Source organism: Entelurus aequoreus, linkage group LG05 (assembly GCF_033978785.1).
Source record: "Entelurus aequoreus isolate RoL-2023_Sb linkage group LG05, RoL_Eaeq_v1.1, whole genome shotgun sequence".
Classification (NCBI taxonomy): Eukaryota; Metazoa; Chordata; class Actinopteri; order Syngnathiformes; family Syngnathidae; genus Entelurus; species Entelurus aequoreus.
The window spans coordinates 87132311-87149784 of NC_084735.1; the positions used below are offsets into that span (position 1 = coordinate 87132311).

Genomic DNA, 17474 nt, shown 5'->3' on the forward strand with positions numbered 1-17474 from the left:
ACAGACACCTTCATAACAATATGTAATATGTTCAATATACACACTGCAAGTATATACATAATGTAGTAACAGACACCTTCATAACAATATGTAATATGTACAATATACACACTGCAAGTATATATATAATGTAGTAACAGACACCTTCATAACAATATGTAATATGTACAATATACACACTGCAAGTATATATATATATAATATAGTAACAAACACCTTCATAACAATATGTAATATGTTCAATATTTACCCTCTTTTGGGCATTTTAATCATTGACAAGACTGATTTCCTCTGCGCATTTATCTCCGTTTCCATATCAGCACACTTCCGACTTCCTGAAACAAACGTGTGTTTTTCTTTAATCACGGCACACTTGGTAACAGACAACGAAGACGACTATTTTCGGACAAATGAGGATTCACAACCTCATCTTTTTGAAGCTGAACATACTGAGGATGAACTGCTGCTTCTCGAAGCGAGCACAAAGGAAGAGTGAGAAGTCTGGAGCTTACAGAAGCCGAGAGAGTGAGGTGAAAGTGACTCGAAACTGCAAAATGTGGAATTTGAAGCTAAGCTATTTCGACATAAATGGAGTGCTTACCCAATTGATTTTTTTTGTCCACCCCTAATATTTTGCGAGAACATCGGCGAACGGTTGCACCCCTAGCGACCATGTTGGCTACAATCGACGCAATCCACCAGATAGCTCGATACTTTATAATGACCGTGTTTGTGTGTTGGCTTGCAGCCGCCATGACTCATCAGTTTCCCGCGCTGACCCCTGAGCAGAAGAAGGAGCTGCAGGACATCGCCCAGAGGATCACCGCCCCGGGGAAGGGCATCCTCGCCGCCGATGAGTCCACCGGTACGCTACAGTCGCACCATCGCACATTGAGCGGTTAACGCTCCACTGACACCTGTGTGACGTCCCCAGGGAGCATGGCGAAACGCTTCACCCCCATCGGCGTGGAGAACACGGAGGAGAACAGACGCCGCTATCGCCAGCTCCTCTTCACGGCCGACCATCGCATCGACAGCTGCATCGGCGGCGTCATCTTCTTCCACGAGACGCTCTACCAGACCACCGACGACGGCACCACCTTCTCCAAGCTCATCAAGGACCGCGGCATCGTGGTCGGCATCAAGGTACAAAGTGCAACCTTTTTTCACAGCATTTTAATATTAGCATGATGGCTTTTTTTTCAATTTTGCAGGTATACACTTTAGCATCTAATATTTTGTTACTTGATGAATGCTATATGTCAGTTAGTAGGCTAGCTTTTTGAGCACATTTTGTAGGTTAGCATGCTAGCATTTTTAACATATTTTTCAAGTATACGTCACGAAAAGGAGGAAAAACTCTAATCTGGTCTTGAACAGGAAAGTTTTAGTTAAACATTGGAAATGTCAGTAATACAGCATCAATCACAAAATAAACCCATTTGGAGAGTTACCTTATGACCAGAAGACGAATACAATACAAATTTGGGATCTTTGACGGTCCTTGTCTCGTCTTCTTGGGATGTGTGCCGGACGTTGCAAGAAGAACCAAGCCGAGCCATCTCAGGAATCCGCACAATACCGCAGGAATTTAGCAAGAGTCCTATTTTTTTTTTAGTTAATTTTGCTCAGTGTCATATATTTTGGTATTTCACAAATTTTGGTATTTCACTAATGCTAACTGTAGCCACGCTAAAATATCAAATAATATTATTTAGCTCATCCACGTAAGAGACTAGACCAGGGGTCGGCAACCCAAAACGTTGAAAGAGCCATATTAGACCAAAAATACAAAAAACTAATCTGTCTGGAGCCGCACAAAAGGAAAAGCCTTATATAAGTCTTATAATGAAGGCAACACATGATATAAGTGTCTATATTCGCTATAATAGCCTACTATCAAAATGACTGTGTGTCAAAGGCTGAAGCAAATCTTTGTTGACAGAAATGTTGAAATGTAATATTTATTCTACACATTTTTACAACATTAGAAACCATTAGTAAATCAGAGGCTACTCAGAAGGAGAGATAACTCCTCAAAATGACTGGCTTTTAATGGCTAAAGGTATAAATGTGTGTTTCCAAGTTAAAGGAAACAGCAGGCTGTCTTCTTTTAATAGATATATTACAATCTTTGGCAAGTCAAGTAATGTCTGCTGTGGTCTGGAACAACATGGCACAAAAACAACTATCTGAAATGCAGCCAATATTACATACAGATAATGCAAATATAAATTAAATACACAAATGACATAAGTAAAAGAAATTAAATGAGCTCAAATATAGCTACAAAGGAGGCATAATGATGCAATATGTACATACAGCTAGCCTAAATAGCATGTTAGCATAGATTAGCTTGCAGTCATGCACTGACCAAATATGCCTGATTACCGCTCCAACAAGTCAATAACATCAACAAAGCACACCTTTGTGCATTCACGCACAGTATAAAACATTGGGTGGACAAAATGAGACAAAGAAGGAGTGCAAGATTTTACATGTAAACAAACCGTTGCGTCACAGTCCACACTATGGTGAGTTCAAGAACTGCCGAAATGAGTAGGACAAAGCGATGTTCACCAAATACTCTCATCAGTGGAGCATACACACAAGCATATTAAACAGTGGGCTTTTTAACAATTGGGAAGATTTGTGTCATGTTTGTCCTCAAACAAAAAACATACTAAAACAATCAAATATTTCCCCCCCCATCTTTTCCATTTTTAAACCTTTTTAAAAAATGCTCCAGGGAGCCACTAGGGCGGCATTAAAGAGCCGCGGGTTGCTGACCCCCGGACTAGACGTATAAGATTTCATGGGATTTAGCGATTAGGAGTGACAGATTGTTTGGTAAACGTATAGCACGGGGGTCGGCAACCCGCGGGTCTAGAGCCGCATGCGGCTCTTTAGCGCCGCCCTAGTGGCTCTCTGGAGATTTTTCAAAAATGTATGAAGAATGGAAAAAGATGAGGGGGAAAAAAAATCAATTTTTTTGTTTTAGTATGGTTTCTGTAGGAGGACAAACATGACACAAACCTCCGTAATTGTTATAAATCACACTGTTTATATTAAATATGCTTCACTGATTCAAGTATTTGGCGAGCGCCGTTTTGTCCTACTTATTTTGGCGGTCCTTGAACTCACCGTATAGTCTGTTTACATGCATAACTTTCTCCGACTTTCTAGGACGTGTTTTATGCCACTTCTTTTTCTGTCTCATTTTGTCCACCACACTTTTAACGTTGTGCGTGAAGGCACAAAGGTGAGTTTTGTTGATGTTATTGACTTGTGTGAAGTGCTAATCAGACATATTTGGTCACTGCATGACTGCAAGCTAATCTATGCTAACATGCTATTTAGGCTAGCTATATGTACATATTGCATCATTATGCCTCATTTGTAGCTATATTTGAGCTAATTTAGTTTCCTTTAAGTCCTCTTAATTAAATGTATATCTCATGACACATGTAATATGGCTTTTAATTTTTTGCGGCTCCAGACAGATTTGTTTTTGTTTTTTTGGTCCAATATGGCTCTTTCAACATTTTGGGTTGCCGACCCCTGGTATAGCATGTTCTATATGTTATAGTTATTTACCATAATACGTTACGTTAACATACCAGGCACGTTCTCTGTTGGTTATTTATGCCTCATATAACGTACACTTATTCAGCCTGTTGTTCACTATTCTTTATTTATTTTAAATTGCCTTTCAAATGTCTATTCTTGGTGTTGGCTTTTATCAAATAAATTTCCCCCAAAAATGCGACTTATATATGTTTTTTTCCTTCTTTATTATGCATTTTCGGCCGGTGCGACTTATACTCCGGAGCGACTTATACTCCGAAAAATACGGTACCCAAATTAACACGTTCTGTTAAAACAGGGCAGCACGGTGGCAGAGGGGTTAGGGCGTCTGCCTCACAATACGAAGGTCCTGAGTAGTCGTGAGTTCAATACCGGCCTCTGGATCTTTCTGTGTGGAGTTTGCATGTTCTCCCCGTGACTGCGTGGGTTCCCTCCGGGTACTCCGGCTTCCTCCCACCTCCAAAGACATGCACCTGGGGATAAGTTGATTGGCAACACTAAATTGGCCCTAGTGTGTGAATGTGAGTGTGAATGTTGTCTGTCTATCTGTGTTGGCCCTGCGATGAGGTGGCGACTTGTCCAGGGTGTACCCCGCCTTCCGCCCGATTGTAGCTGAGATAGGCTCCAGCGCCCCCCGCGACCCCGAAAGGAATAAGCGGTACAAAATGGATGGATGGATGGATGTTAAAACAAATTTGAGTCTGTTTGGACGGTGAACGCTGTCCAGGACACAAATATAAACTTTAATCCAAGGCTTCAGATAAGATAAGACCCCTTTCCCAGTGGACTCCGGAAGGTCCATAGCGGCATGTTCTGAGGAGTCAGGCAGAGAGAGTCTTCCCCAGAGTCACAAGGAGTGTTTATTTTCTCCTTAAAGAGACAGCTCAGGGAAGGAAAACACACGACTCTGCGTGTTTAGTGACACACAAAGCCTCCCCCGGTGTTGACGCCAACACAAGGCCAGGTGCTGAAGACAGACGGGCCTCAAGAGCGTTGAGGGTGTTGTTTTGAGAGTTGACTTATTCAGTAAAGAAATGTCCGGCGAAAGCTAAGGCATTTTAAGTATTTATTTGAGATATGAAATAACATCAGATTACAGAGAAGCATGTTTATGCTGATTAAAGGGAAGACAAAGAGAGTGAGACAAAGAAACTGAGAGGTGGAAAAACTCTAATCTGGTCGTGAACAGGAATGTTTTAGCTAAACATTGGAAATGGCAGTAATACAGCATCAATCACAAAAGAAACCCATTTGGAGAGTTACCCTCTGACCGAAAGATCAAATCTAATACAAATCTGACAGTCCGTTTCATCTTCTTGGTATGTTAGACTTAGACTTCCTTTTTTATTGTCATTCAAATTTGAACTTTACAGTACAGATAAGAACGACATTTTGTCGCATTAGCTCATGGTAGTGCAGGATTTAAAAAAAGCAATAAGGTGCAGATGTACAGTAAATAAATAGATTGCTGTGCAGTGTATGTGTGCCGGGCCATGCAAGAAGAACCAAGCCGAGCCGTCTGAGGAATCCGCACAATATCGCAGGAATTCAGCAGGGTGTTCTAAAAAAAAAAAAGTGATATCTTTTAGACACAGAACAGGCCAATGCAGTGAAGAGAAGCAATACAACATCAATCACATGAATACTAAAATATTATGTGAATAATGCTGTATAATAGATTGTATTTATATTATTCACATGTGAATAATGCTGTATAATAGACTGTATTTATATTATTCACATGTGAATAATGCTGTATAATAGATTGTATTTATATTATTCACATGTGAATAATGCTGTATAATAGAATGTATTTATATTATTCACATGTGAATAATGCTGTATAATAGAATGTATTTATATTATTCACATGGGAATAATGCTGTACAATTGACTGTATTTATATTATTCACATGTGAATAATGCTGTATAATAGAATGTATTTATATTATTCACATGGGAATAATGCTGTATAATTGACTGTATTTATATTATTCACATGGGAATAATGCTGTATAATTGACTGTATTTATATTATTCACATGTGAATAATGCTGTGTAATAGAATGTATTTATATTATTCACATGTGAATAATGCTGTGTAATAGACTGTATTTATATTATTCACATGTGAATAATGCTGTATAATAGACTGTATTTATATTATTCACATGTGAATAATGCTGTATAATAGACTGTATTTATATTATTCACATGTGAATAATGCTGTATAATAGAATGTATTTATATTATTCACATGTAAAAAATACCTAAGTGTTTATTGTCTATTGTGAGCTGAATTTCCCCCAGGGATCAATAAAGTACTTTCTATTCTATTCTATTCTATTCTTTTGCCACAATAATGTTCACTTGTGCCCAAAGCAGTCTATAAAAAAAACAACATTTTTGCAGGTGGACAAAGGTGTGGTGCCCCTCGCCGGAACCAATGGAGAGACCACCACTCAAGGTACTAGGAAGCATTACGAATAATAGTTGTGACTTCTGGACGCTTTTAACGCCCGCGTGCTGTCACGCAGGTCTGGACGGGCTGTCCGAGCGCTGCGCCCAGTACAAGAAGGATGGCGCCGACTTTGCCAAGTGGCGCTGCGTGCTGAAGATCAGCGACACCACGCCGTCGGAGCTGGCCATCTTTGAGAACGCTAACGTGCTAGCACGCTACGCTAGCATTTGCCAGCAGGTTGGTGGCGATTCGCGGTATTAAAAGTAGAGGTCGACCCGTATGTTTTTTTGAGGGGTCGATACGGATTATTAGTAGTCAATGAGGACGATAACTAGAGATGTCCGATAAATGCTTTAAAATGTAATATCGGGAATTATCGGTATCGTTTTTTTTATTATCGGTATCGTTTTTTTTTTGTGTTTTTTTTATTAAATCAACATAAAAAACACAAGATACACTTACAATTAGTGCACCAACCCAAAAAACCTCCCTCCCCCATTTACAGTCATTCACACAAAAGTGTTGTTTCTTTCTGTTATTAATATTCTGCTTCCTACATGATATATCAATATATATCAATACAGTCTGCAAGGGATACAGTCCGTAAGCACACATGATTGTGCGTGCTGCTGCTCCACTAATAGTACTAACCTTTAACACTTCATTTTACTCATTTTCATTCATTACTAGTTTCAATGTAACTGTTTTTATATTGTTGTACTTTCTTTTTTATTCAAGAAAACGTTTTTAATTTATTTATCTTATTTTATTACTTTTTTTTAAAAGGACCTTATCTTCACCATACCTGGTTGTCCAAATTAGGCATAACAATGTGTTAATTCCACGACTGTATATATCGGTATCGGTAATTAAGAGTTGGACAATATCGGATATCGGCAAAAAGCCATTATCGGACATCCCTAACGAAAACTGATACTTGGAGGTGATAGTAATTTGCAGTAAACATGAATATTATATGTCTGTAAACTTCTGGACAAGACTTTAACTAGTTTTCTGAACATTATTGTGGAGGGGGGCGTGGTCCACATGAGCGCCGCGAAGAATTCTCACAAGAACTCAAATAAATGCCCTGTCAGAGATTAAAACATCCAGTAAATGTTTCAAAAATGTTTGAAAAGGTAGCACATCCCAAAATTAAGACTAGTAGGACAAAATACTCACATTTCACTTGATTTATTGCTCACATCAAACTTTGATGTGAGCAATAAATCAAGTGAAATGTGAGTATTTTGTCCTACTAGTCTTAATTTTGGGATGTGCTACCTTTTCAAACATTTTTGAAACATTTACTGGATTACTTTTTTTTGGGTTTGGCACTCCATCTTGAATCACATTGAGAAGCGCAATCTCCTTTTTGAACCAGAGATTAAAACATATTTGTTAAAAGTTAAAGTTTGGGGAGAATTATTGTCAATGAGAGTATTTTTTTATACTTAAATGAACATTTGGGGGAAAAAGTAAACTTTTCAAAAGAGCTGGTGCTTGAGCAGTGCTTATTACTATCTACTTCACTAATTATTATCACTTGAAATACTATATACTGGTATCATATGTGTATATATTGTATCTGCTGTTGTAGACCGATATGCGTCAAAATGGCAAATATTGGCGCCGATAATCGGTGGATTCAATGAACTTGCATGGTATTTGAGGGCTGTTGGCGTATGTAGTTATGGCAAATATCCTCTTTCAGAATGGCATCGTTCCCATCGTGGAGCCAGAGATCCTCCCTGACGGCGACCATGACCTGAAACGCTGCCAGTACGTCAGTGAGAAGGTGATTTATACATATTCTATACGACACGATAAGACGATGTGACGCTCACGGTCCACCCGTGTGCCTTTGCTAGGTTCTAGCTGCCGTGTACAAGGCCCTGTCAGACCACCACGTCTACCTGGAGGGGACTCTGCTGAAGCCCAACATGGTCACCGCCGGACACGCCTGCCCCAACAAGTACACTAACGAGGAAATCGCCATGGCCACGGTCACCGCCCTGCGTCGCACCGTGCCTCCCGCAGTCACAGGTGGGCTACACCACCCACCTCTAGAACGACACACACAGCAGGCGTTTTCTGCAGGGATGTCGTCTCTTCTCACGACGAAAAATGGTCCTTTCTCGTCGGGAGAACAACTTGTTATTACTTTGAACCTGATACTTCCATTAGGTGGACTTGATTTTGTCCATTTCTATTTGTCGAAACCCCGGCTGAGTCATACTAAAGCAGGGGTCAGCAACCTTTTTGAAAGCAAGAGCTACTTCTTGGGTAGTGATTAATGCGAAGGGCTACCAGTTTGATACACACTTCAATAAATTGCCAGAAATAGCCAATGTGCTCAATTTACCTTTAACTCTGTTATTATTAATAATTAATGATATTTACACTTAATTGAACGGTTTAAAAGAGGAGAAAACACGAAAAAAATGACTATTACATTTTGAAACATAGTTTATCTTCAATTTTGACTCTTTTTAAAATTTAAAATTCAACCGAAAAAAAGAAGAGAAAAACTAGCTAATTCGAATATTTTTGAAAAAATTAAAAAAATAATTTATGGAACATCATTAGTACTTTTTCCTGATTAAGATTAATTTTAGAATTTTGATGACATGTTTTAAATAGGTTAAAATCCAATCAACACTTTGTTAGAATATATAACAAATTGGACCAAGCGATGAGGTAGCGACTTGTCCAGGGTGTACCCCGCCTTCCGCCCGATTGTAGCTGAGATAGGCTCCAGCGCCCCCGCGACCCCAAAGGGAATAAGCGGTAGAAAATGGATGGATGGATGGATGGACCAAGCTATATTTCTAACAAAGACAAATCATTATTTCTTCGAGATTTTCCAGAACAAAAATTTTAAAAGAAATTCAAAATACTTTGAAATAAAATTTAAATTTGATTCTACGGATTTTCTAGATTTGCCTGAATAATGTTTTTTTATTTTAATCATAATAAGTTTAAAGAAATATTTCACAAATATTCTTCGTCGAAAAAACAGAAGCTAAAATTAAGAATTAAATTAAAATGTATTTATTATTCTTTACAATAAAAAAAAAATATTACTTGAACATTGATTTGAATTATCAGGAAAAAAGAAAAAGGAATTTAAAAGGTAAAAAGGTATATGTGTTTAAAAATCCTAAAATCATTTTTAAGGTTGTATTTTTTCTCTAAAATTGTCTTTCTGAAAGTTATGAGAAGCAAAGTAAAAAAATTAATGAATTTATTTAAACAAGTGAAGACCAAGTCTTTAAAATATTTTCTTGGATTTTCAAATTCTATTTGAGTTTTGTCTCTCTTAGAATTAAAAATGTCGAGCAAAGCGAGACCAGCTTGCTAGTAAATAAATACAATTTAAAAAATAGCGGCAGCTCACTGGTAAGTGCTGCTATTTGAGCTATTTTTAGAACAGGCCAGCGGGCTACTCATCTGGTCCTTACGGGCTACCTGGTGCCCGCGGGCACCGCGTTGGTGACCCCTGTACTAAAGACTATAAAAAGGGGAGCCATTACCTCCCTGCTGGGCACTCAGCATCAAGGTTTGGAATTGGGTGTTAAATCACCAAAAATTATTATATTTTGTCTTTTGATCACAGGTTACTTTCCAAATGGGTTTCTTTTGTGATCGATGCTGTATTACTGCCTTTTTCAAGATTCAACCACAACATTCCGTTTTTTTTTTTTTTTTGCTAATATCACAATCAGATAAATAGTCTTGTCTTTTGCTCATCCTCCCCCCACCCTCCAAAAACGGGCACTTTCGTCCCAGCCCCTCCTCCAAAGCAGGACCATGACCTACTCAGGGGCGTAGTGGTTAGAGTGTCCGCCCTGAGATCGGTAGGTCATGAGTTCAAACCCCGGCAGAGTCATACCAAAGACTATAAAAATGGGAGCCATTACCTCCCTGCTGGCCACTCAGCATCAAGGGTTGGAATTGGGGGTTAAATCACCAAAAATTATTCCCAGGCGCGGCCACAGCTGCTGCTCACTGCTCCCCTCACCTCCCAGGGGGTGATCAAGGTTGATGGGTCAAATGCAGAGAATCATTTTGCCAATCATTGGTACTTTAACTCGAACTTTTCTGCTCACTTGTGGCTCATCAGTAGCAAGTGAGCTGCAGTCAACTCCCCCCCAAAACCCCCCACCCCCCGCTACGGCACAGCACCAGGGTCAAAAAGGGCACCTGTGCGTTAAAAAAGTGAGTGCCTCTCTCCACGCGGACTCCGATGAGGAGAGTTGTCTCCGGTCCAAACGACCAAAAGGCTCCCCCAAAGCAGATCTAAGAGTCCACCATGAGAACAAGAAGGAAACAGGAAAAACCACACCAGAGCACCGAGCTCCTGCAACCAGCAGCCACCATCTCGCTCATGTTTCTCACCCACAACTCTCTCCTCCCCTCCAGGAGTGACTTTCTTGTCAGGTGGCCAGTCCGAAGAGGAGGCCAGCATCAACCTCAACGCCATCAACAACTGTCCGATGGCCAAGCCCTGGGCGCTCACCTTCTCCTACGGCCGCGCCCTGCAGGCGTCCGCCCTGCAGGCGTGGAGAGGCGACGTCAACAAGGAGAAGGCCGCCACCGAGGAGTTCATCAAGCGCGCCCAGGTGAGACCCGCCCCGCCCCCTCCATGAATGGGTTAGTTGCTGCCTCATTCCTGTGAGAATCCTGCGTGTGACCGGCGCATTAAGGAGTGGGTGTTGGTTCATGTCGTGTGCTTAAACAGCCACCAGGTAGCATCTGTGAGCACATAATACTCGATCATCTCTTTCTCTTTTCGGACTTACCGGTCGTGCATTCTTAGGCATGTGACATTTCGGAAACCTGCATGTTAAATATGTGAATGTTTGGACATTCACATATTTAATAATAATGATAATAAATTGATGATTTTTTTTATGTAGAATGTTATACATGTGAATGCTTGGACATTCACATATATAATAATAATAATAATAATAAATTGATGATTTTTTTGAGGTAGAATGTTATTTATGTGAATGTTTGGACATTTATAATAATAATAAAATTGATGATTTTTTCGAGGTAGAATATTTATGTGAATGTTTGGACATTCACACATATAATAATAATAATATAATACATATATGATTTTTTGTTGTAGAATGTTAAATGTGTAAATGTTTGGACAGTCACACATTTAATGATGATAAATTGATGATTTTTTTTGGTGTAGAATGTTATATATGTGAATGCTTGGACATTCACATATATAATAACAATAATAATTCATATATTATTTTTTTTGGTGTAGAATGTTAAATGTGTGAATGTTTGGACATTCACACATTTAATAATAATAATAATAAATAGATTTTTTTTTTAATGTAGAATGTTATATATGTGAATGATTGGACATTCACATATATAATAATAATAATAAATTAATGATTTTTTTGAGGTACAATGTTATTTATGTGAATGTTTGGACATTCACAAATATAAGAATAATCATAATAATAATATAATACATATATGATTTTTTGGTGTAGAATGTTAAATGTGTGAATGTTTGGACATTCACACATTTAATGATAATAATTTGATGATTTTTTGGTGTAGAATGTTATATATGTGAATGCTTGGACATTCACATATATAATAAGAATAATAATATTTTTATTTTTTTTGTAGAATATTATATATGTGAATGCTTGGACATTGACATATATAATAATAATAATAAATTGATTTTTTTTTTTAGGTATAATGTTATTTATGTGAATGTTTGGACATTCACACATATAATAATAATAATAATAATGATATAATACATATATGATTTTTTTTGTGTAGAATTTTAAATGTGTGAATGTTTGGACATTCACACATTTAATGATAATAATTTGATGATTTTTTGGTGTAGAATTTTATATATGTGAATGCTTGGACATTCACATATATAATAAGAATAATAATAATATTTTTTTTTTTTTGTAGAATATTATATATGTGAATGCTTGGACATTCACATATATAATAATAATAATAAATTGATTTTTTTTTTTTAGGTATAATGTTATTTATGTGAATGTTTGGACATTCACACATATAATAATAATAATATAATACATATATGATTTTTTTAGTGTAGAATTTTAAATGTGTGAATGTTTGGACATTCACACATTTAATGATAATAATTTGATGATTTTTTGGTGTAGAATGTTATATATGTGAATGCTTGGACATTCACATATATAATAAGAATAATAATAATTTTTCTTTTTTTTTGTAGAATATTATATATGTGAATGCTTGGACATTCACATATATAATAATAATAATAAATTGATTTTTTTTTTTTTAGGTATATTGTTATTTATGTGAATGTTTGGACATTCACACATATAATAATCATAATAATAATAATACTATAATACATATATGATTTTTTTAGTGTAGAATTTTAAATGTGTGAATGTTTGGCCATTCACACATTTAATGATAATTAATTTATGATTTTTTTGGTGTAGAATGTTATATATGTGAATGCTTGGACATTCACATATATAATAATAATAATAATAATAAATTGATGATTTTTTTTTAGGTAGAATGTTATTTATGTGAATGTTTGGACATTCACACATATAATAATAATCATAATAATATAATACATATATGATTTTTTTTGGTGTAGAATGTTAAATGTGTGAATGTTTGGACATTCACACATTTAATGATAATTGATGATTTTTTTGGTGTATAATGTTATATATGTGAATGCTTGGACATTCACATGTATAATAATAATAAATTGATGATTTTTTTGGTGTAGAATGTTATATATGTGATTGCTTGGACATTCACATATATAATAATAATAATAAATTGATGATTTTTTTTTAGGTAGAATGTTATTTACGGTATGTGAATGTTTGCACATTCACACATATAATCATAATAATAATAATATAATACATATATGACTTTTAGTGTAGAATGTTAAATGTGTGAATGTTTGGACATCCACACATTTAATGATAATAAATTGATGATTGTTTTTGGTGTAGAATGTTATACAGTATATGTGAATGCTTGAACATTCACATATATAATAACAATAATAATAATACATTGATTTTTTTTTGGTGTAGAATGTTATATATGTGAATGCTTGGACATTCATATATATATATAATAACAATAATAATGAATATATTATTTTTTTGGTGTAGAATGTTAAATGTGTGAATGTTTGGACATCCACACATTTAATGATAATAAATTGATGATTGTTTTTGGTGTAGAATGTTATACAGTATATGTGAATGCTTGAACATTCACATATATAATAATAATAATAATAATACATTGATTTTTTTTTGGTGTAGAATGTTATATATGTGAATGCTTGAACATTCACATATATAATAATAATAATAATAATACATTGATTTTTTTTTGGTGTAGAATGTTATATATGTGAATGCTTGGACATTCACATGTATAATAATAATAAATTGATGATTTTTTTGGTGTAGAATGTTATATATGTGATTGCTTGGACATTCACATATATAATAATAATAATAAATTGATGATTTTTTTTTTAGGTAGAATGTTATTTATGTGAATGTTTGCACATTCACACATATAATCATAATAATAATAATATAATACATATATGACTTTTTAGTGTAGAATGTTAAATGTGTGAATGTTTACACATTTAATGATAATAAATTGATGATTGTTTTTGGTGTAGAATGTTATACAGTATATGTGAATGCTTGAACATTCACATATATAATAATAATAATACATTGATTTTTTTTTGGTGTAGAATGTTATATATGTGAATGCTTGGACATTCATATATATATATAACAACAATAATAATGAATATATTATTTTTTTGGTGTAGAATGTTAAATGTGTGAATGTTTGGACATTCACACATTTAATAATAATAATAAGTTGAGGATTTTTTTAGTGTAAAATGTATATGGACATTCACATATATAATTTTTATTTTAATATTTTAATAAAATGTTTAATTTTCCTGAGGGAACGCTCCTGAATGAATCAATAAAGTACTATCTATCTATCTATCTATCTATCTATCTATCTATCTATCTATCTATCTATCTATCTATCTATCTATCTATCTATCTATCTATCTATCTATCTATCTATCTATCTATCTATCTATAATAACAATAATAATGAATATATTATTTTTGGGGGGCTGTTAGAAGTGTTCCTCTTTTTCCCTCCAAAGGTTGCTCATATCCCAGATTGTAAACTCAGCACTTTAAGTGAGGCACGAGGCAAGAACTAAGCCAGACCAACATAAAAACACATCCGCCTGTTTTTAAAAACCTTCTTTTCCGATGCAGGCAAACGGCCTGGCCGCCCTGGGCAAGTACGAGACCTCCAGCGCCGGCGGCGCCGCGGGCCAGTCCCTCTACGTGGCCAACCACGCCTACTAAAGCAGCACGTGTGACCGCGGCCTCGTTAGTCTTGTATCTGCTCCGCTATTAACCCCCACAGCTCCGACATCCACCACTGTCTACTCTATTATTATTATTATTATTAGATATTTCACATCAGAATGTCAAACTACTAAAAGGGAGCTGCAGTGTTTTCCTCATCTGATGGAACAAACTAGGTAGCCTTCTTGTCTTGTCCATGTTTTGTCTCATGTTGGACCAGCATGTTTGTGTCTGTAACTCGCTGAACGCACTCGTGCTTTAAAAAACGCCGAAATCCTCCCAGTGGGACCAACAAGACATTTTTCAGTGTGAAGATGCGAGGGCTTGTTGTACGCCAAGGCGGCACACGCAAGGTCTTTCCTCCCGTCAGTCAACTCGCGTGTCCAGTCTTGAGTGTTAACCTTGGCTTTCAGTTGCGCCAGTTTAGTGTGAAGCTGTCTATTGTGTGTCGTTCCCGCTCCCGCCTCCTCACGCCGGCCCCACCGCCAGAAGAGCGACGTGTCAAGCGACGGCGGCGGAGGGCGCTCGGACCAACGCGAGGAGACACTCACTGCTGTACTGGGAAAAAATGCAATGTTTGTGTTGATATTGTTCTTGAAGCACTCAGTGTGTCACATAGTGAAAATAAATCTACTATATTAAACTATTAACAGTAGCAGAGGTATTTGTCCTGTAGTTCAAACATTTACCACTGGGGGCAGCACACACATTTTCACTTTTTTTTTTTTCAAAACCAATACAATGTATTGTTTTTTTGTTTGTTTTTTACCTGTCAAGCTCTCTTCAAGTTTGGTCCCGGGGACCCGGAAGTCATATATATATAAAAAATACTCATTCAAAGCTTAAATTATGTCTATATAAAGTTGTTTTGGTTTAATGCATTTTTTGTCAATACCCTGTTTTTATGACTATTTCCCCCCAAAAAAAAATTCAAAGTGGAATATTTGCTGTGAAGTAATTGGAGCCTTAAATAGGTCAATAATTCCTGACAACATTGATTTTTTATTATTTAGTAATTACAGTTTTTGGGTTTTTTAAAGCACTGAATATGATACACTGAAACTCTTGAGGATCCAAAAGGGCCCCACTCATAACATTTTTAAAAACAAGTCATACATTTATTTTTATTTTTTTTACTTTTAACGTTTATATATATATATATATATATATATATATATATATAATATATATATAATATATATAATTTTTATAATATATATAATAATTTTTAAAAACATGTGTTTTGATTTTTTTTTTTAAACATATATATATATATATATATATATATATATATGTGTGTGTATGTGTGGGAAAAAATCACAAGACTATTTCATCTCTACAGGCCTGTTTCATGAGGGTTTCCTCAATCATCAGGATATTTCAATCTCCTGATGATTGAGGAAACCCTCATGAAACAGGCCTGTAGAGATGAAATAGTCTTGTGATTTTTTCCCACACATACATATTACGCTCTACCACGGTATCGAGCACTATTTTTTTTGGATAATCCAATTAAGACATATATATATATATATATATATATATATATATATATATATATATATATATATATATATATATATATATATATATATATATATGTTTTTAAAAATTATAAATATATTATTATATAAATTGTTATATATATATTATACATATATTTATATGTGTATATATATGTATAATTATATCTGTATATATATATAAATATATATATATATACATATGTAAATATATATTTATGCATATACTTACTATTTACTATTATTATTATAATTATTATTATTATTATTATTACTAACCTCTCCAAGGTTTCTCATAGTCATTCACATTGACGTCCCACTGGGGTGAGTTTTCCTTGCCCGTATGTGGGCTCTGTACCGAGGATGTCGTTGTGGCTTGTACAGCCCTTTGAGACATTTGTGATTTAGGGCTATATAAATAAACATTGATTGATTGATTGATATACTGTATATATATGTATGCATGTGTATATATGTATGTATGTGTATGTATATATATATATGTATGTATGTATATATATATATATATATGTATGTATGTATATATATGTGGATGTGTATGAATATAATATGTATATATATGTACACATCTAGATCAACTTCAGCTCAATCACTCAATTATAATTTTTTATTAGTATTTTTGTTTGTTTTCTTGCCCTTTTTGTCAAACAAACAAAATATGGCATATTTTCCTCCAAAAATATTTCAAAGTGGAATATTTTATGTGAACTAATTGGAGCCTTAAATGGGTCAATAATACATAACATTGATTTTAATTTAATTTTTTTTTTTTTTTAGCAATGACAGTTTTAAAGAAAAGGTACTACATATAATATAAATATACTACAATTATTGAGGATCCAAGAGGACCCCACTTAAAAGAAGTCGTACATTTGTTATTATTTTTTAGATGTTTTATTATTTGTTAATGTTTTTTTGTTTTTGTTTTGTGCCCTTTTTGTCAAACACACAAAATATGGAGTATTTCCCCAAACAAGTGCAATATTTCATGTGAAGTAATCTGAGCCATAAATGGGTCAATAACATTAATTTCATTCATTATTTTTATTTTTAATTTTTTTGCAATGACAGCTTTAAATAAAACCAGCCTGCATGTCAGCGTTGTGTTATTACTGTCAACATTGCAACTTTTCTCGTTATGTTTGTTTTTTCTTGCCATTTTATAATGTTTTTTTTTTTTAATAGTATTTGTAGAATGTGCCGCGGGCAGTTAAACAAATAGCGGTGGGCCGCAAATGGCCCTTGGCCACACTTTGGACAACTAGTTTGATTAACCACATAAATATGTAGTGTTCATAATGTTATTTTTTATATTCCTTAAATCAGACATTTTTAATTTAGTATGAATGCCACTTTTTTTCCTCGGTAATGTAAGTTGAATCCAGTATGAAAAAGCGAAGG

At 35.1% G+C, this 17474-nt stretch overlaps 1 protein-coding gene across 1 annotated transcript in view; it reads left to right on the forward strand.

Moving 5' to 3' along the window:
* The window catches only part of aldocb (aldolase C, fructose-bisphosphate, b), a 28335-nt gene extending 13156 nt beyond the window's left edge, over window positions 1–15179 (forward strand). Inside the window, exons 2-9 of the mRNA XM_062049247.1 lie at window positions 749–865; window positions 935–1146; window positions 6001–6055; window positions 6126–6286; window positions 7764–7847; window positions 7921–8095; window positions 10475–10674; window positions 14434–15179. Coding sequence (XP_061905231.1) covers window positions 754–865; window positions 935–1146; window positions 6001–6055; window positions 6126–6286; window positions 7764–7847; window positions 7921–8095; window positions 10475–10674; window positions 14434–14526 — 1092 coding nt within the window. The 5' untranslated portion in view covers window positions 749–753 and the 3' untranslated portion in view covers window positions 14527–15179. The remainder of the gene's footprint in view (window positions 1–748; window positions 866–934; window positions 1147–6000; window positions 6056–6125; window positions 6287–7763; window positions 7848–7920; window positions 8096–10474; window positions 10675–14433) is intronic.
* The last annotated feature ends 2295 nt before the right edge of the window (window positions 15180–17474 follow it).